This window comes from Lissotriton vulgaris, chromosome 4_1 (assembly GCF_964263255.1).
Source record: "Lissotriton vulgaris chromosome 4_1, aLisVul1.2, whole genome shotgun sequence".
Classification (NCBI taxonomy): domain Eukaryota; kingdom Metazoa; phylum Chordata; class Amphibia; order Caudata; family Salamandridae; genus Lissotriton; species Lissotriton vulgaris.
The window spans coordinates 1,453,144,954-1,453,165,452 of record NC_141691.1 but is presented as its reverse complement, the minus strand read 5'-3'; the positions used below and the strand labels follow the sequence as shown (position 1 = coordinate 1,453,165,452).

At 40.6% G+C, this 20,499-nt stretch overlaps 1 protein-coding gene across 1 annotated transcript in view; it reads right to left on the bottom strand.

Annotated features, from left to right (window-relative positions):
* Positions 1 to 2,209: 2,209 nt before the first annotated feature.
* LOC147724097 (transthyretin-like) overlaps positions 2,210 to 20,499 on the bottom strand; it is a 52,866-nt gene continuing 34,576 nt past the window's right edge. Inside the window, exon 4 of the mRNA XM_086965678.1 lies at positions 2,210 to 2,478. Coding sequence (XP_086821804.1) covers positions 2,371 to 2,478 — 108 coding nt within the window. The 3' untranslated portion in view covers positions 2,210 to 2,370. The remainder of the gene's footprint in view (positions 2,479 to 20,499) is intronic.

The following is a 20,499-nucleotide window of genomic DNA, read 5'->3' as shown; positions in this document are numbered from 1 at the left end:
ATGGTAGGTATGAGATCCATGGTTTTGCAAAATCACCTTGCTTTAGATCTCCTCCTTGAGAAAGATGTTAAAGTCTGTCAGATGTTAAAGGTTCAACAATGTTGTGCCTACATTCTGACAATAGTAAATATTTGAAGAAATATATCAAGAACATTACTGGTCTGAAGGAAGATTTGAAGGAATTAGAAGTGACAGGTGCTTGGAAAGAAATTGGAAATGGATTTGCTGCAGTAGGTAGGTGGTTTAGAAACCTGGTAATTGGAATATTGGATCCTATCTTGAAGACTCTTGTGATAATTGTTGTTTGTAAAATAGTCCTAGTTGTGATCTTTAAGTGGTATAGAATCATATAGGCAAGGAGAGGAGTGAAAAAGAGAGCAGATGTGGAATTATAGGAGAGTCAGTGTAGATGACTTGAAACTTTTGGAGTAGTCTAGACGAAAATGTATGAAACCCATGAAGTTCTGACTGGTCCATCTGATTTATATCTTCATTGTGATGGCTAGATTCGCCATCAGAGGGAGCACTGGGGCAGCACAATTTTAGGCTCCACCTCTGTACGTCACAGATGAGCAATGTATATGTGTACTTAGCACCATATCCTCTGTGTGCCTTAAATGTATTAATGTGAAGTGTTCAAATGTACTACCAAAGTCCATTCAGTGTAGAAACTAGAAACTCATAAATGTGTGCACTTTAATGTTTAGCTTATTCATGAAGAAATGTAGTTCTCATATCTATTTACTCTTAAATTCCAAGTTACACTGCATTTATTTGAAGCTGCATTGTATATGTAACCATTAACTACTTTATTCATGTATTGAATTTTTTCATGTTGCATTTATTTTGAAGTTATGCATGCACATATAATCATGCATTTGAAGTGCACAATGTAATGCTTGACTAAATTTAACGTGACTAGGCCATAATGTTGAAATGCGTTTTGTTTTCTTGCTTGTACTCTCCTCTGCAGTTGCCTTCTCAAGGTTCCATAGCTAGTGAAAGGTGTACTGTTGTATTTGTGATAAGGGGACATGAAAAGGAAATCTTGGCAGAAGTTTGAGGAGCTAAAGAGCTGAAGAAGCCTTCTGTTCATTTTGTATAAGTAACAGTGAGGTACCCAAGACTGCAACTATTGTTTCTGCTTGTGGGATAGGAAAGTCTAGAGATGTTGCAATCATACTTGTGTACTTGAAAGCCATTGGTCCCTAGAGAAGTGGGAAGAGATATTGGCCAATGTTGAAGTATTTGTGTTTTAATTATTGTATGCAGTGTTAGAGTTTAGAGCAGATCTCTTTGAACTTTAATACTGACCTCTCTGCTTCCCTTTAATCTCACGGGTGTGTAGCTATATGCTGTATACTTATTCCCTGTTTAGGAAGAGTTCTACTGGAGTTTTTACTATGCTGACACCTTCCAGCATTCCTATCTCTCTCTGAGACTTTTCATTCAGAACCATCCTCTTTCTAAACTTAGAGCCCTGGTTAGCTGACTTTAGAATCTATTCATGTTGGAAAAGAAGGCTTTGAATTTGTTTAAGGGACATCAATTTCAGTTTTTCACTATTTATAGGCTTGAGGCTGCACTTATTGCCTTTCTAATGCTACTGAAACTGAAAGTACTTCATCAACACACTTCCTTTTGGAATTCAGTATCTTTATGATGCTTGATTTGCATTTATTTGAATTACTTGTTCACTTGCAATAAGTCTACTTAACTTTAGCCATTGATTCTTGGTCTATATTGTGTAGCCAAATGGGATACAAACATTTAAATTGTTTTGTTAAATGCTAACTCCTTTTACCTTTCAGTCAACCAGAAATATTTATTGGATGGAAATGGCAACTGCGTTCCAACGTGCCATCACTGTTTTGTTCTATTTGGACAAAGAAAGTTCTATTTTTATCAAGTGGAATGTGTGGTCAAAGCTTTCAGCCATGTTTGTCCAATTCCTTGGTCACTGTTTTGGTACATTTCGATGTGGGTGGGAGTTACCAGCTAGATGTGGTGACTGTCTAATATAGTGGATAAAAACTTCGAAACAGCAGATCTTAGAAGCAGTTTGAACCTGACATTTATTTGCGTGTGGAAAAAACCTAATTTGCGGAAAATTCAGTCAGTCGTTGCATGACACACTCAACAGTGTCTTCCACAATTGCCATACCTTTGTCAATCCTGCTGCAAGCCACATAAAACAAGGGACTCGATAAAAATTTAAAAAAACTTTTATATTTGATACACATTTTACCGCAACTTGAAGTACGAGAAATGCGTTTGCACGAACAAACAAGCCATACCAGCCATAAAACACACCAAACAGTCATATACTGAGATTAGAAAAGTAGGTACATTTGCAATTTGATGCATAACTTAATTTACTGGCTCGCTAACTACTGCACTGACTGTCTGCGAATAAGGGCTGAGAAGAGCAGCAATGACGTAGTTGCGGCGTACAACTTGATTAGCCTTGAAGATCACCTGGGAAAGAAGCAGAAAGTGACATTAAAGTACAAACAAATTCAAGATAACCGAAACAATATGTGAAATGCTTTGTAGCTGCACCCCAAGCAGGGGGTTATCATCTTAAATATAAATCTCATTCTTATTGTAACAATAATTTTCCAGACATTTCTGGCAATAGTTTCCTGATTTCATATTCTCTACTTCTTAAATTAGAATTTGCATGTTTGCAATAATTTAATGTCTTTTGTAAATTCACTTTTGTGCCTAATATTTTATTAGTTGAATAAAACATTTGTTAGGCCTATATGTGGACATTTCCCCACGAATTTTGTGTGAAATCTTGCCCCATCACACAGATTACCTTCATTAGGGGCATGGTGACTAAAAAACTAACATTGTAATTCGCAAATCCGAGCAATCGCATACGTTACTATTCCATCACAGAAAGTTTTAATGTACATGGACAGTATAAATAAGCAATAATGTCCATTCGGCATAATTTACAGATTACCAAGTTAGTTCTGTTTTTTTTTAATGAATACATCACCATAACGCAGCAATTTCAATTTATATTTCAACATTTACGCCCCTCCTACTTGTGAATCAGAAAGGATCGTAAAAGTTTTTTTGTGAATCGCAACAAATTTTCCAACTATTAAAAGAGTTTTTGTACTTAAACAAAAGCTCTTCTGCCATTGCATACCCTTTGATTTTGTAAATTGATGGGTGCAATCGCTAAAGGGCTTTGTACTTGATGCCTAATGTTCTTTTATGGAGGTACACTTTGTGGGGAGAAATGAATCAGCAGACACATGAACCTGAAGTCCACATCTAGCATAGTAAACACTTGGGGAACAAACTAATGGAACAAGACACCTAGGACAAACAAAGTAGAAAATGTATATGTGAAACAAACCAACATTATTGTCTCCGACTTTGGCAATGCAAATGTTAGTTCAATAGTGCAGAAAATTATTGGGTAGCCCACCACTCGGGCCCAAATCCATGGTTTCCTCCAATCGCTTAACTTGTAGTTATTAATGCTAGTGATCACATTTGTGACCGTTGTGGACCAATATAGTTCCCTTAAAATACGACATTCATCCGCTGTAGATTGTAAGGTATAGGGCCACCTGCTGTGTTTGAGTTCCTGGGCATTTTTGCGACGGGGGCAGTCCAGTCCCTCGTCAACAAAGATACAACCAAGGTAAACAGCAGAAGCCAGAGATGTTGCAAGGCCTTATTGATGAAGTGAGGAAGGCTTTAAAGTGAAATATTTGCTATCTGAAGATGTTCTGGAGGGCAGGAGATGAGCTGCAATTGAGGGTGATACTTTCAGAAAGGTGCCAAGATTGAATAGAGACATAAATATTCTGATTGCGAGGGAAAACTTGTCGTAGGTCTCTGCCCTCCACAGAAAGTTCACCTGGTGCCTTCTCTTGAGAACTTCACCTAGGTGGAACGTCATTCTTTGGTGGTCACTACAGTTGAAGAGTAACAAGTGCTGGAGAATTCACCTGCCATGAGAGGTCTGCTCCTGGGACAACTTTTTGTGATCTGGGGCATGACATGTGGTAGAGTCTGACCATGGCTTAAAATACACAGCAGGAAATCTCTTCAAATCTTCAGACACACTATGAGGAGAAGCCAGTACATGAATGTATTGATAAGCTTTTATCTCCCCAGATATGCATGTCAGCCATGACAAACAGTCCTTAGGAAAGGCAGACCTTTTAATCCAATGAGAGTCTAAACATCACCCTACGCTTCCAGTTCCTTAATTATTTTTACAGTATATCAGCAGAATACCTCATTCCATTTTACGACGGGCATTTAACAAGGGAGCAGGCCTTAAATGGCTGGTAGAGCCAGCTATGGAGTGCTCTAAGGCTAATAGAACATTCTGCCCCTAGAGGGAAAAATGTTCTAATTTGAAAAAAAGGCCTCTCGGAGTCCAAGAGGCTTTACATCCCCTCGGGCACCGTGAGGCCTTTGTTCACAACTGTGAAATAAAATAAACATTGGAACGTTGCTCGATGGGGTTCTACCAGCCATTAGAATCCCGGAGTACGCCATTGTTTTCAATGTTCTAATTAATATTTTGTTAATAATCTTTCAGCAGGGGTACTAGTGCTAAACAACTGTTCATATCTGTACAGATCACATGTAACCATAACATGATTAGAACGGCCCCTGCTTTCCTTGGCAAGATAATATATATATATAGTGACGCCTGAACACCGAAAATAAACCTTTGCACAAATCTGAGGACCGTGTCCGTATCTTCATTCTCCACGAGGACTGTGGTTTTTGTTATTTTGGATATGGAACCTGCACAAATATATATATATATATATATATATATATATATATATATATATATATATATATATATATATATATATATATTACCTACTGGCGGTCGCCAGTAGGTATATATAGTTAGGATTTTTTCCCTATGGGATTTCTGAAAATTCTATGTCTAATAACTTTGGCGTTTGTGGACGGAATCGGCTGAAATTTTCAGGAAAATGGCACATTTTGTTTCTGAGCAGCTCCTGGAAATTTGGGGGGGTTTCGTCAAGGGGGGGCTGAGAAAAAAGGGGGGTCCCAAAACGTGTTTTTAACATTGAGTTTTCCATAGGGCGGTTGGACTCACTTTTAGCTCGAACGGCTGAATGGATTTGCACGAAACTTGGCAAAATTGTAGGGACTGTTAGCCCGATGTGCCTTTGCTAGGTCTCAATATATGTGCTTCAGTGGATTTTGAGAAATTAACGTTTAAATCAAGATATATATCTGTAACAGCGATCCGGTTCGCGTACTTTTCGCTTATCGGAACTTTGCGAAGCGAAGCTGATTGGCTCTCCGGTGTCTGTCAACATTCTAAACAGTCCGGTGCGGCCGCCATCTTGTCTCTCGGTAGGATCGAGAGACAAGAGGAGGCCAAAACAAAGGAGGAAATGAAGGAAAGGGGGCAAGGTAGACCCCTTCTGACCCCCTAGGATTGATGAGGGGATATTATAGAGCCCCGCTGGGCCCAAAAAAAAAAAAAAAAAAATCCGTTTTTTTCGCCGTAGAGACGCGTCTTGGTACGCGAACCGGGCAGCTAACCGGGAAGCTAACCGGCAGTGTAACGGGAGTCTGACGAGTAGCTGATTGGCTGTCAACATTGTAAACAGTTCGGAGCGGCCGCCATCTTGTCTCTCGGTAGGATCGAGAGACAAGAGGAGGCCAAATCAAAGGGGGAAATGAAGGAAAGGGGCAAGGTAGACCCCTTCTGACCCCCTAGGATTGATGAGGGGATATTATAGAGCCACGCTGGGCCCAAAAAAAAAAATTCCGATTTTTTCGCCGTAGAGACGCGTCTTGGTACGCGAACCGGGCAGCTAACCGGCAGTGTAACGGGAGTCTGAGGAGAAGCTGATTGGCTGTTATCTTTGTAAACAGTCTGGAGCGGCCGCCATCTTGTCTCTCTGAGGGATCGAGAGACAAGAGGTGGAAAAAAGGTGTAAATGAATGAAAGGGGTAAGGCAGACCCCTCCTGAACCCCTAGGATTGATGAGGGGGCTATTAAAGTTCCCTGTGGGGTGAAAAAAAAAATGCGATTTTTCGCGGTAAAGGTGCTTCCTGGTACGTTAACCGGGCAGCTAACCGGCAGCGTAACGGGAGTCCGACATATTGTGTTTTTTGAACGTTTGTGATATGTGCACGTGTGGATTTTGTCTAATTAAGGTTAAAAAAATATATATATATCTTTAAGCGTGTTTTGGCGCGCTTACGTTTTGGGTTTGGTTTGGGCTGCAGAGACGATACGTCACGGTTATGCGATGCATCATGAGGCGTCTCACGGGCTACGTGATACGTCACTTAATAAAGAATATATTTTACAGCTATAGATATTAGCTTTTAAAAAACCAATGAAATTCACAGAGAAAACCATAGGTTATAGACCATATATAGTTAGGAATTTGCATTTACAAAACCTTGAAAATTCACTGAAAAAACCATAGGTTATAGACCATATATAGTTAGGGATTAGCATTTAAAAAACCTTATTTTATTTGCACAAAACCATTGAAATTCCATATATAGTTAGTTGCACTAACTATATATCGCGGACGCGCAATCCACTGCTAATGATGTCACATATTACATCATTCATGACATGGTCAGTGACATCACTGATGACATCTCAAATGACATCACTGATGACATCACTGATGAGATCTCAAATGACATCACTGATGACATCACTGACATCTCATTTGACATTACTGATTACATCACTGATGATATCATTTATGTGATAATACATCTTCAGACTCTAATATAACCTTAGATACACTCAGTGTAAACAGGCACTCACAGACTGTCACACATCCATGGAGTTACTCACACACCTAGTCAGTCATGCAAAGAATCAATCACACCTCCATTTCCTCAACTATACAGTTATACACACCTTACTTATTCAAACATATACTAACACATATTTACTCTCTTATACAATCACTGATACAAGTTCACAATGATTCATACAGCCACTCTCACATTCACTGGCTCTTATGTTCAGTTATTTATATATGTCAACTCTCACATGAAGTGTGTTTTACATATGTACTTACTTTGACATGTAGAACTGAGATATCCATTCACTCACCAATATACTCATGCACACAGTCAACTGTCCATACAGCTGTTTCTACATGCACTTTTGAAGCCATACACCTAGGGAATCAACTGCTCACACATCTATGCACAGAGTTATACACCTCCCAGCCACCCACACACATACTCAGTCTCCCATACAAATACTTGGGCAACCATTCAATAACCCATATAGTTACTGATATAGCTACTGATTTAAACATGCAGCAGTTTACAGAAGAACATAAATAATGATTGCCAAATTAAGACACTTTAATCACTAACCCATGCACTCAGTGAGACACATTTAATCATTCTCTCATACAGTCAGTCATGCACCTACTAAATCCTTCATCCAGACACTTATACATCCACTCATTCTTCAATATGTAAGACATATTTTAACTTTACAGAAACATACAGTCACTGGGTGTTGTCATCAGTGATGTCATCAGTGATGTCATTTGAGATGTCATCAGTGATGTCACTGACCATGTCATGAATGATGTAATATGTGACATCATTAGCAGTGGATTGCGGGTCCGCGATATATAGTTAGTGCAACTAACTATATATGGAATTTCAATGGTTTTGTGCAAATAAAATAAGGTTTTTTAAATGCTAATCCCTAACTATATATGGTCTATAACCTATGGTTTTTTCAGTGAATTTTCAAGGTTTTGTAAATGCAAATTCCTAACTATATATGGTCTATAACCTATGGTTTTTTCTGTGAATATATATATATATATATGTTCGCTCCAAAGTGCCCACCTGGCAAGCAGCACTCAGACAACAGCATCGAAGGTTAAACCTTTATTAGGTATGGGCAGAGTCCCGCTAGCTGCATCCATGCAGCCCTAGATTACCATCCGCGTGATGCGTTTCGAAGTAAAAATCTTCTTCCTCAGAGGCGTGGCAAAGGAAGTGCATGTGGTCCACTCACAGTTCATTTTAAATATTCCATGCCCAAGAGCATTCTGGGAACTGTAGTGTCACTGTTAAAACCCTGGATGGGTGCACGGATCAAACTGCTGGATAAAAGAGCCCTTGGATAGAACTCCGCTGGTGAAACTTGCCCTCGATTCTAAGCCGCTGTCCCGGATGGGGACTCGGTATGATACCGAGCTGCGCTATATAGGAAGCACAATATGCGAGCTGAAAAAGCGTATCTTGGAACATACAAGGGCCACGACCAACAAGGACAGAGGAAATGCAGTGGCCAAACACATGGAGACGGATCATGAAGGAAATTGGCGACTTCTACAATTTCTGGGATTGGAAACATTGCCCCCATCAGAAAGGGGAGGACACCGGGAAAAATTGTTGCGCCAAAAGGAATCACGTCATATCTTGAACTTTCGAACAATGACCCCTTACGGACTGAACCAGTCTGAAGAACTTTATGTACATATTTAAAAACAAATAGAAAGCTTCTCCTGATGTACTCCATAAGAACTTCTTTTCCTTCCATAAAACCACGGAACAGCAGTGAAACAAGCCAAGATCTGGGCCAAGATCAAAAGCATAACAACTCATAAGGACTTTTTTCTAATAATTACACTTTACCCTCAGTAATGTCAGCCCACTAGAGGGCTTTGATTAGGTCTGATGGAATAAGACCTGGATAAAAGAACCCTGCTTATTATTGAGAATTTCAGGTTTATAAGTTTTTTTAAAATTGGTAAATTTAAAAATGCTGGAAACAACAACCCCCCTTCACTCTTTTTTTCAGGGTAAAAACAACATGAACAAAACTAGAATGAGGCATACTCAGAAGGTACGGGATAATAGAAATGTGGAACCACATGACTGAGTCAGCCCACTAGAGGGCATTTAATATGTCTGTAGTAACTAGACTGAAGCAAGCAACCCGACCTTTATTCCAAATGTCTGACAATGATAAATGTATTAGAATCATTATTGTTTTTTCTGGCACACAAAGAAACCTTAGAGACAATACCCTTTTTGAAAAATTATATCATTTTGAAAATTATTTATCAGCAGGGAGAGGGTACACAAGCTGATTTCTTTTGTATTAATGTGAAATTACATTATGCAAATTTGGAACTACAAGTCCCAGAAGGCCATTGTGATAGAAAACGTATGGTTGTAATCATGTGACCGAGGTAGGAGGGACTCCCTTTTTAAATTACTTTCAGCAAACATGTTTGTAACAACCGTGATCAAGTGAGTGGGGAGCTCACGAAACGCGTTGGTTTTCGCTGTGAGATATGCTGTAGAGGATCGAATAATAAATCTACTTGCTTCTTAAAAATGGATTGACTGGAGTGGCGGCTTCTTTTGGTTTGGAACCGGGTGACACTCGGGGCAAACACAGTTCTGATATATAGCGGTTTGGTTCTACCGCGCGAAGCCACGCACTTGCTAGCAGCGCCAGAAACGAGAGGAGAGTTGAACCATCCAGTGAATATATATATATATATATATATATATATATATATATATATATATATAGATATATATATAGATATATATATATTAACTTTTGGCGGTCGCCAGTTGGTAGTTATAGTTAGGACCTACTTTCCATAGGAAATCAACAACATTCGATTTTGAATAACCTTGGGCCCGGTGGAAGAATCCTTGCGAATTTCTCCATGAAAATGGCCTGCTCGGTGCCGCTCCTTCCATGAAAGCTTGGAGGTAATTCGTCAAGTGGGGGCTGAGAAAAAAGGGGGGTTCCAAAACGTGTTTTCCCTATGCAATTTTCCATAGAGACCTTTAGCCAGGGCTACAGCCCGAATGGCTGAACGGAATTACACCCAAATTGGCAGAGAGGTAGAGTTCGGTTCGCAGAATGTGCTTGAAATGGTGTAAATCTGTTCAGTAGTTCCTGAGAAAATTAAAAGTAAAATCATAGCGATATCTAGATACGGAGTACCCCACGCGTATGGAAATCTGTACAATTACGAGCACGAGCTGCATGCTGATTGGCTGTTAACTGTCTGTCAACACTCCAAACCAGGAAGTGTTGGCAGCCGTCTTTTGTGGTCCGCTAGAACCGAGTCACAAGAAAACAGTAAAAGTTGAGAAATAAGGAAAGGGGGTAGAGTAGAATCATGTTGACCCTCTAGGCCTGCTCAGGGGGTCCCACATGGATCTTTAGGCGCAAAAAATATTTTTTGGTACGCGTATTGTACTTGTACGCAGTGGGGGGGGGGGCAAAATCCGGGGGCAATTTTTTTCTATAATGGGGGGCTTGGAAGTGTCCAACAGGAACAAAAGAAGGAGAAAAAAAAATTATGTCGAGGACAGCGATGCTCCTGCTTCCTGAGTTTTATCAGGTCAATAGACTGTTTCCCATAACACAAAAGTTTATTGCAATAAATGCATAAAATTTTAACTTTAGCAAAATCAGGATCAATTTGTGGGTGTGGAGTGCTTGCTGAAAATGCTGCTGCAGCAGTTGATGTGCTTGGTGCCGTAGCAGGTGGGTTGACCTTCAACCTCTGTGTTGCAGCTTGAGCAAAGTTGTTGGGGTGTAAGTTCTTCACGTGTAGCTCCATATTTGCTGTGCCAAAGGAGTATGAGATGGATCACCCCTTGAAAGAGTTTGGAAAATTTTACAGGTTACTTTTGGAGCGGAGCATTAACCTTTTTTTGCCTTTCTGGAAAAGTAAATAACTGCCAAATTAGAGCTTCTTTCCTCTTCTTTAGCGGTTCTTCAGGAAGGAAACATTTCTCTGAAGAATGGCTGGAAGATGAGTCCTTTGCTGTTATTATGGTAAACTTCGTTCTCTTTGACAAGATTCTCAGAAGAGATGCTTCTTCTTAGAAAGTCAAAGTAGAAATATTAAAATGGGTCAGAAGTGGAAACAGTTGTAATAGGAAGTGTTATGAACCAATCAAATCTCTTCTTTTAAAGTCACATGGCTTTGCATACGCTTACGTTGTGATTATGGTACTCTTATAATGCGAGTACGCATGACGTTCCACCGTGATTTGTGCAATTGCTTTTAAAAGTAATATAGGATTATTGGAACTTAAAAACATTTTTTTTTCATAATTATCCTAGAGAATGTCTTCTGTTACTATGTTCATTAAATACATAAATATATGTTTTTAAACAACTAAAAACATTTGCGTCTTTGTGTACGGGGCGCCGTACATGACGTCACACGGAAGCTTCGATGCGACGTGTAACGTGAAAGCGTATTCGTAGCGTATGCTGAGAATGATTAGCAGTACAAACTATGGTGCGATCAGTCTCTCACTGTCAAATCAGAACACAGGGAGCGCTATGAGAATGGTTAGAAGTGGTCACTCATTGGAGATCCGATTCAGCTGTGTGGCTTATCCACGGTATCATAACGTTACTTTTTAGCCTGTTTAAGTTTGAGGTTTACATAAAATACTATGCTATAGGTAGATATGTATCTTTAGGCAGCGCTTATCTCCATGAGGCTTGGTTATTATCATTTACATATAGGTGCCTGAGGGAGGGAAAAAAAGTCTATCTGAATGGCGAGGATTGCACAATAGCACCAGATCACTCCTTAATTTGTAGACACATACAATTGCATGGCTCTTGTAAACAAGATGCGCCTAATTTGGTCTGAGTTTTGAAAGGCACTCTGACACCTGCTATCATACCAACGTTCAGTTTACTGGAAGCGTGACTTATTTAATTTGAAATAAGGCAGATTGTTGTGCAATGTTAGCAGGTATCGGTTACATGATTACGGTAACTGAGCGTGTGGTTTGCTATAAAAAAGTTGTGTTTACTCCTCTGCATGGGAAGATGGATGTTTCTATCTGGCCGTTGATTCCCACCTTGGAAGAAGAGTCAACCAAATGAGCTGTATAAGAGCACTATTGTCTCAAAAAGAGGTCGCTCTTACATCTGCTAGAGAAACATTTGTCCTTCATGTAGCAAACACCCGCACAGAGGTGCATGCTTTATTAAATACAGACCTGCCCCTGCATTTTGGGGAGTTAATTCAGACTATCTTTAATGCGTCCTTGACTACGGAGTTACTTTACTTTTTTAAAGTTATAAGCAGTGGCCTTGTGACTTCTTTTCAAACTATATTTTGTGTCTTTTTGGCATTTTTCCCTTCAATTTTTTCCAGTATCGTTGGTGGATTCCCCTTAATACTCGCATTAGTTGCTGGTGTGCTTCAATTAATTTGTTTACTTAAATATGGATGCACATCCTGCAGCACACGACAATATTTCTCGGCTGTTGCTGGTGTGCAACCGAATGCTTAGTATTACGGAGCGCTGCCTCTAGCTACATTGAGTGCAGTTTATGGATTATCGTTTCGATTTTCCTTTTTCACATGCGTTCAACCTGTCTTCCATTGCCTGAGCTGCGATTTCGACTGGGCCCTGGATTTGTGTCTCTGCAGTACGGGGTCTCCCAATGAGGATTATGACCAGCTGATGAGTCCCTTAGTGGTTCATGACTTGCTCTGTTCTGACGGCAGGATTATGGCCTTAGCAGCGATACATGGAATAATGGGACGTTGGAATGTTTTTGTAGCGGCGCATGACTTCTTGGCACGCAGTTACATTGAAGATGACCCGAGTTTTCCTCCGATGGTGATAGAGGCTCCGGTGGTTGAGGAACATGTATGTTCATTCCCACTATTGAATTGGATGGCTGAAATGTTTTCAGATGAGAACAAGGACTTCCTGTTGGAGGCTGTTGCTACATACTGTGCTTACACGCTGTTGGATTAAGACTCTTTGATTTTTCTACATATTCTTTATTATTTAGTTACTGCTTTCTATCAAAGAGTGAATAACTTTTTTTGGGAAATGTGAACTTGACTCTGCTTTTTAGGCTTGGACTCTGCGTTCCTAATTCATCCACGTTTATATCACGTGCTTTGATCAAGAAAGGGTGCTGTGGGGCTGAGGCTTGCACTCATACAGTGTTAAGTTAGCATGGGTTTATTAGAAGCTTAGACACCATTTTTGCTTTCCTGCTCTGCTTTGCACACGACACGCACTTGCGATATTATTTAGAGAAGGCTGAGTATTTTGCTTCACATGAGAATAATTTGTAATGCTACATTTGTAGACTGCCTCGCTAGTTTAGAGTGTATAGTGAGAGCATGGAACATCAAGGTTATCTTGGAAACTGTGTCTGTGATCCTCGCACATTCGAGCCATAACACATATGCAGCTGTGGCCACCTCTTATACTGGCACGTTTAATAATGCAGTGTGCAGGCATGATTACACACAGTTGGAGAACATTCGTTTCCTGACAGTTTGTGCAGAACTCAATGTGATCCACTACTGCTGAGTACCAGAGGTATGGGTCCGCCCATGTAATCCTATGAAACCTTCTGTAGTTATAAACTAACCTGTTAGATAGGGAGTGTGAAATCTAGGTATATTTTAAATCTGTTTCCCTTTAGCATTATAAGATGATTTCTCCCTTTGTATTTAATGGAATAGTAACAATGCTGACAACCTTGTTTCTGATAATATGTTTGCTTGTATTATCTAAGGTACTGCGCATGAGATTACGACGTTAGAAATAAACATTTCAAACTTGCACGTGTCTTTATTTACTGCTTGTTTTGGACTGGTGTAAGACTATAACGAAAGAGTGCTCTTGTTATCTACCTTACTTGAGGTAATCTAAGTTGCATGTTCTGGGTTGACTAGTTATTGGTGTTTTTGCTATAGGACGAAGAACCAATGAGTCACTGATTGCTAGTCTGTTAGGGGGTTTGGATACTAAGGTGGGTTTTGGAACACTGTAATTCACTGAGGTCCTAAGTCTTTATGTACAGTTTTGTGTAGGAGCAGAATCCCTGCAACAGTAGTTACACCAAAAAGGCTCGATAAAGGGCTTTGAGTTTGAATCAGAATATCAAATTGAAGAATACTTGATAACCCCAGCCAAGAAAGGGAGCAAGGGTCCAAATTTCACTGTGACTTCGGCTGGGGTAGTTGTTACAATTAAAAGGCTTGATCAAGGCCTGCACTTTGAATTTGAATTAAAGAACAATAATTCATAACCCCAGCCAAGAAAGGCAGCAAGTAGGTGTGTGTATGTGTGGATGATGTGTTGATTGAGCGGAAGATGAATAAGGTGAAAAATAAGAAAGGCTGCAGACATGCAAACTTTCTACTTCTTTGTACGGGAAGTGGGTGTTTAGTTTTCCAGTGTGTGTGTGTGTATATATATATATATATATATACAGTGGGATTATCCACACAGTGAATTCTGGTACTTGCAGTGCTTATTTATCACCACAGTGGGCCGTATGCCTTCATGCGCTCTGTTCCACAATATAATACCCCAGTGGGTTGAGGCATATACTTGTCCTGCACTGCACTGCAAGTACCAGAATTCACTGTGTGGATACGCCCACTGAGGCGTAGACTTGTTAAGTAAACTCAGGTGTTTAAAAACGTAATGCCGCAAAGCAGCTCACTATCCAGAGTCCCTGATGAAATTTCAAAGAGCATGAAAGGCGTCGGACAGACAATTGGACATTGTAGCAGGCAGTATTTTCCTCCTGTGCACGGCAAACCTTCAATAAATGATGTCAGCAATACCTACCTGTTGCGAGCTTTTCCACAGTTTGGCGAATTTTTGAATTTGATGTTAGCGGCCACGCCTGGGTCGCGGAGGAGCCCCGCTGTTTTAATAACGGACCTGCTGCGGCGCCAGAAGGTGCAGCGGCGTAAGGAACAGGAGCTGGATTGGAGGTAATAAGAGGCCGGTTTTGGAGGACAAGTATATGCCTCAATCCACTGGGGTATTATATTGTGGAAGAGAGCGCATGAAGGCATACGGCCCACTGTGGTAATAAATAAGCACTGCAAGTACCAGAATTCACTGTGTGGATACGCCCACTGAGGCGGAGACTTGTTAAATAAACTCAGGTGTTTAAAAACGTAATCCCGCAAAGCAGCTCACTATCCAGAGTCCCTGATGAAATGCCGAAGAGCATGAAACGCGTCAGACAGACAATTGGACATTGTAGCAGGCAGTATTTTCCTCCTGTGCATGGCAAACCTTCAATAAATGATGGCAGCAATAACTACCTGTTGCAGGCTTTTCCACAGTTTGGCGAATTTTTGATTTTGATATATATTCACTGAAAAAACCATAGCTTTCACACACGTTATAGTTAGGAATTAGCATTTAAAAAACCTTGCTGATTCACTGAAAAAAAAAAAAATTCAGCCACATTACAGTTCGGAATTAGCATTTAAAAAACCTTGAAAATTCAAAGAAAAACCATAGGTTTTACACACGTTATAGTAAGGAATTAGTATTTAAAAAACCTTAGAAATTCACTGAAAAAACCAAACGTTTCACACATGTTATAGTTAGCTGGACATTTCACTCATACAAAACCTTTGAAATTCCTCCGTTATAGTTAGTCATGTAGCGCAGGACACGGGCTTCAGGCACCAAATGGTTAGGACAAGAACATTCCAATTTCCGAAAAGGGCCTTTTTCAGAATTGTGTCTTAAATCCCGACTTTACCATTAAAGAGAATTTTAATTTATAAACCATTTCAGACTAAACATGACATTTCTACCTGTTCCCAAACAAGAGTTACACCGTATTACTTATAATAAGGTAATGCAATGTTATAGTATGGGAAAGGTAGGCCTCACAGTAGTGAAAATATAATTTAAGAGTTTTCCACTACCAGGACATGTAAAAGGTAAAGTACTTGTCCAACATTTTAAATACACTGCTGCTTACACTAGTGGCTGGTTAAGTCGAATTGGCAGTTTAAAACTGCACACAGGCTCCAACGGCTGGCCTGAAACATGTTTTGAAGTGCTACTTAAGTGGTTTGCACAATTTGTGCTACAGGCCCACCAGTAGCATTTAATTTACAGTCCCTGGGTATATGAAGTACCACTTTACTAGGGACTTATAACTGCATTAATTGTATCAATCAGATGTAGGCCAATTTTACTATGTTTTAAGGAGTAAGAAGAAACACTTTAACACTGGTTAATAGTGGCAAAGTGCACAACCAGTGTTAAAGTGTGCAATGTCCTAAAGCCAACAAAAACAAATAGCAACAAAAGGAGGCGAATAGACAAAATGTTTGGGGAAGACCACGTCAATGACTGTCAAATCTAACAACAGGAAACTGGTTTGTAAACTGTTAATGCATTGCAATGCAGTAGTCTTTACTTGTGTCCTTAACTGGTGAAAGGTTGTGGCGGTCCTAATGGATACAGGGTTGTTGTTTGAGATCCCAGGTGCAGTGAAGAAAAAGGGCTGCTGCCTTGTTTTTTTCTTGTTTACACTTTTTAGTCTGAAGCCTGTTGTGTACTGGCTGAGGGCGTACAAAAAGTCACAAGAAATGGTAAGGTGTCTGCACGATAAAAGGGGGTCCTGGTCGTGATGGTTTTGTAAATTATGGAGCTGGATTTGAATATGGTGCGGGACGGCATGGGAAGACAAGAAGCTTCATCAGGCTGAGGACAATCCAATCATACTTATTCTGGATGAGACACTCTGCAACGTGTAGAATGCCCTTGAGGGGTGTCAGTGTGGAGTCTGGGAGGCCAGGGAACAGACTACTAGGATGATCCAGATGGAAGAGTATAAGAGCTTGAACAAGAGTTCTAAATTCGTATCAGTAAGAAACAGTTTCATTTTCTTTAAAAGAGTAAACTGTTACTTTTTTTGGCAGTGCGTTTCTTACGGGTGAAGTCACTGTCCAAGGGAATCTAAGTAACTTGACTTTCAGTGAAAGTTGGAGGTTAAAGCCATCAAGGTTTATGTCAATAATACCAGGTTTGTACTGTTTCTTGCCTGTTGTTCCTGGCAAATAACAGGCAGGTATTCTGTCTTGATTAAGAGAGGTTCAGGTAGGCACTGGACATCCAGATCTGGATGATGTGCAGCCTGTGTTTCAGACGCTGGCTGTCTGAAGCAGGTGCAACATTCATCAAGAAGAGTTGTGTATATCATCAGCATATTGGTTAATATTGATATTGTCATCTGTGAGTAGAGCATCAATCATTGATGTAATGTGTTGTTGCTCTTTTGTTTGTTTGAACAAACATAACTTGTGTATTTGTAAAGCCATGTTCACCCAAGAGTATCTCAGCACTAACAGATGTTTATTTCTACCCAATGCAATGGTACTCATTTTATCGACCTCGGAAGTATTAAAGGCTGAGTGGACCCGTTGGGATCAGAACCTGTGACTATGAGGTAGAACACAGGCCCCTACAAGTGGACGCATTAGAACCAATGACCATGAGGTCGAATAGAGGCCCCTACAGTGGATGCATTAGTCCACTAAACTACCAGACTCAGCTAGCAGGGATGTAGTTTTGAAACTCAGTAGGAAAGATTTGAGGCCCAGATGGACTATTCCCAACTCCAGCAAGATGCTGTGATAAGTTTCCAACATAACAAGTAATCACCTGTCACAAAGGTTTGGGATGGCATGTCCATGTCCATGGACCAACCTTAAGGAGAACACCAACAAGAAACAGAGTTAACGGCAGCCCAATAGAGATCCTACGTGTCCTCCAAAGTGCCTGAGAGGAAGTATAAAGATGTAGACATCTAGAGCATCATATTGGTCAAGATCAATAAGTAGATTTTGAACCATGTGATCTTGAATGCCAATGAAAAGAGTGTTGCCTTAAATATCTTAAAACAGTGGTATCTCTTGAGCTAGGATGTCTGATCATAGAGATGGAAGTGGCAAGAGTATCTGGTACCACAACACAGTATACAGAGTCACTGTAGGTGTAGGCAAGATAGGTTGAGGTGGAACAGGCATCTAGGCATCACTGATGCAGAATGTTGAAGAACTGGAGAGTACAATCCTCCGGAGATGGCAATCTGTGATTTTAGGCAGATGATAGGTTCAATGCCAGTGAGAATGCTCTACGACTGTGATTATGTCCTGGAGTAGTCTGAATATGATATTCACGTTATTCTCTTTTTTTCATCTTGTTGACCAATTCAAATGATAGGTAGAAGGACCTATACGGTGATGATTTCGTCAATGTCAAGCGCCTCCTAAACAATGATGTTGTGTTTGACTGTGACCTGACAGACTTCAACATACCTACCTTGCTTGATGTCGGCACTTAAGTAGTGTGGCTCACTGGTTAGAGGCGGCAGACCCGAGAGCAGAGGACGGCCGGGACCAGGGTTCGATTCCCGGCGAGGCAGGTTTCTGGACCAGGGTCAGCGGACTCGATAATTCTCTCGCCTCGGTGCCCACTCTGATCAGCGATCACACTCGGCAACTCTGGGCATTAGCTTGCCTCATCTTCACTAACGGCCCCACTAGACCGCCGGGGATGCCTGGTCTCACCCTGGAGATACCCATTAAGGGACCATCTCTCAGGGAAGCCAGGAAGGGTTTCGCAGCGATTGAAGCGCCTTGGGACCCTACGGGTAAGTAGTGCGCTATATAAATGCCTATACATTTACATACATTTACACTTGACTGTAAACACATCACCATTTATCCCACCTTGGATAGCATGGATCTCAAAATCAAAGTGCTCCACGTTTTCACTTCTGTGATCCTTTCCTGGACACTCCTCATGAGGAATCCCTGGAAATTGTGGAAACAACTGTGGTGGGGGAGCACCACCTCCATGACCCTCAAAACTTCAGGTATATCCTTCTTCATGCCTCTGGTAGTCCTCCACCGGTCTCTGTAACTTGATCTTCTCCCTGTCCTTCAAACCCAGGACATTTCCTGACAAATTTGTCAATAGTATAGATGATATGAAGCGAGAAGGCACACAATACATGCAGCATGAGGGTCTGTTTTTTTTTCTTCCCTAAGGTGGCCACTTCACAAAAAGGGAAGGCTCTTTGTGAAGACAAAAAAGTTTCCTTTTGGGAATCAGTTAAAATGTACTATTTGTCTCTAAAGATGCTGCATGAAGATGTTTTTGAAAGGTAAGAATAAACTTTTAAAAGGTCAAGCTCAGTTCTTCAGGATTCTGTCACCAGGAGCCAGAAAAAAGAATTGGCTCATCTGCTGCCCACAGGGGACAGTTTTTCTAGCCTTTCGGATTTCAATCTATTAGGCTACATTGTCCCTATTTCTTTTCTCCTTTCCAATATATAAGGACTGCGAAAACGTTTTCTTGTTTTTATATTATTAGTGGGTGGCACCTACTTGGGACTTTTGACAACTGAAAGCCTAAAGAAAGATGCCCTGGAGTCCAGGGGTGGCCGGCAAATGTAAGCACATTGGGGCTGAGTGGGGGCAGTGAGGGCACGAGGCGCAAATCAATAGATTACGGAATAGGTATAATTAAATAAATAAACAACACCTATTCTGCCCCACTGCCACACCACGCTTACATTTGCTGCCCGCCTCTGCTGGCCCAGCAACTATTCCTGTAAGGACAATGAGGGCAGTAATCTGTTAGAATGCAATCATTAAACCCAAGATGGGTCATGTAATGTCAGCTAAGTCAAACGAAGCAACTTTTGGCCACAGGCTAGGGCAGACTGGAGACACTTCCTCAAACATCTAAAGGGGATTTTCAAATTAGGTGCAACCAACTCCATCTCCAAGAATGTATTATTTTTCTATTTCAGGAAAATGTTTTGGTTCAAAGTATAACTGTAAAATGCGTATATGATAAATGTATTCATAATGAGTACAATATTGATAAAAGTTGGTGTTGCAACCCAGTATATTACATACTCTTGAGTGCATTTCACGTTTTTTCAAAGCAAGAAAGATGTATAAAAAAATGCCACCCGGCTTTGGTGCTAACTGAACCCATGCACATTGCATCCTATATTACTCAACTGAAATTGTTTTAGAATTGGAAAACGTGTCTCTGGTCACAACTGAAACTTCCTGGGTCACATAATCAGGCTACTCAGACAGGTAGCCCTGCAAAAGCAATTTACAACTGCAGCAGATCCCCCAGGTTCCAGGCTTTTACTCCATCATAAATTAGGTGGTGGGACTATAGGTGTTGCTGGAGAAAGAGCAGGGCAGTTTCAAAGTGAAACATTGTTAGTCGGAAATCCCACAGGCATCATTTTGTAAGTATCACATTTTCCCAACTAAAATACATAAATAACTCTACTCCAAAAATGTTGTATGAATGCCCCCATTCCAATGGCAGTCGTGAACGTGAATTGTGTGCAAACGTGTTGCCACGATATTGGGAATCCAAGTGGTTCATGAATACCATGCTGACCAGGGATTCTTCCTCCAGAAATTTCATTAGGTCAAAATGTGCGTGGTAAAGAAGTGCAAGCTTGTTAGTTTTGCCTCTCATTGGGGCTGGGGAGGCTAACGTGCAGTATTACGTTATTCTGCATTTTAACCTACAGAACGATTGGAGAGCAAATATTGCATTGGCGAATAGCCCTGCCCCACAGTATCGATATTTCCTTGGGTGGTT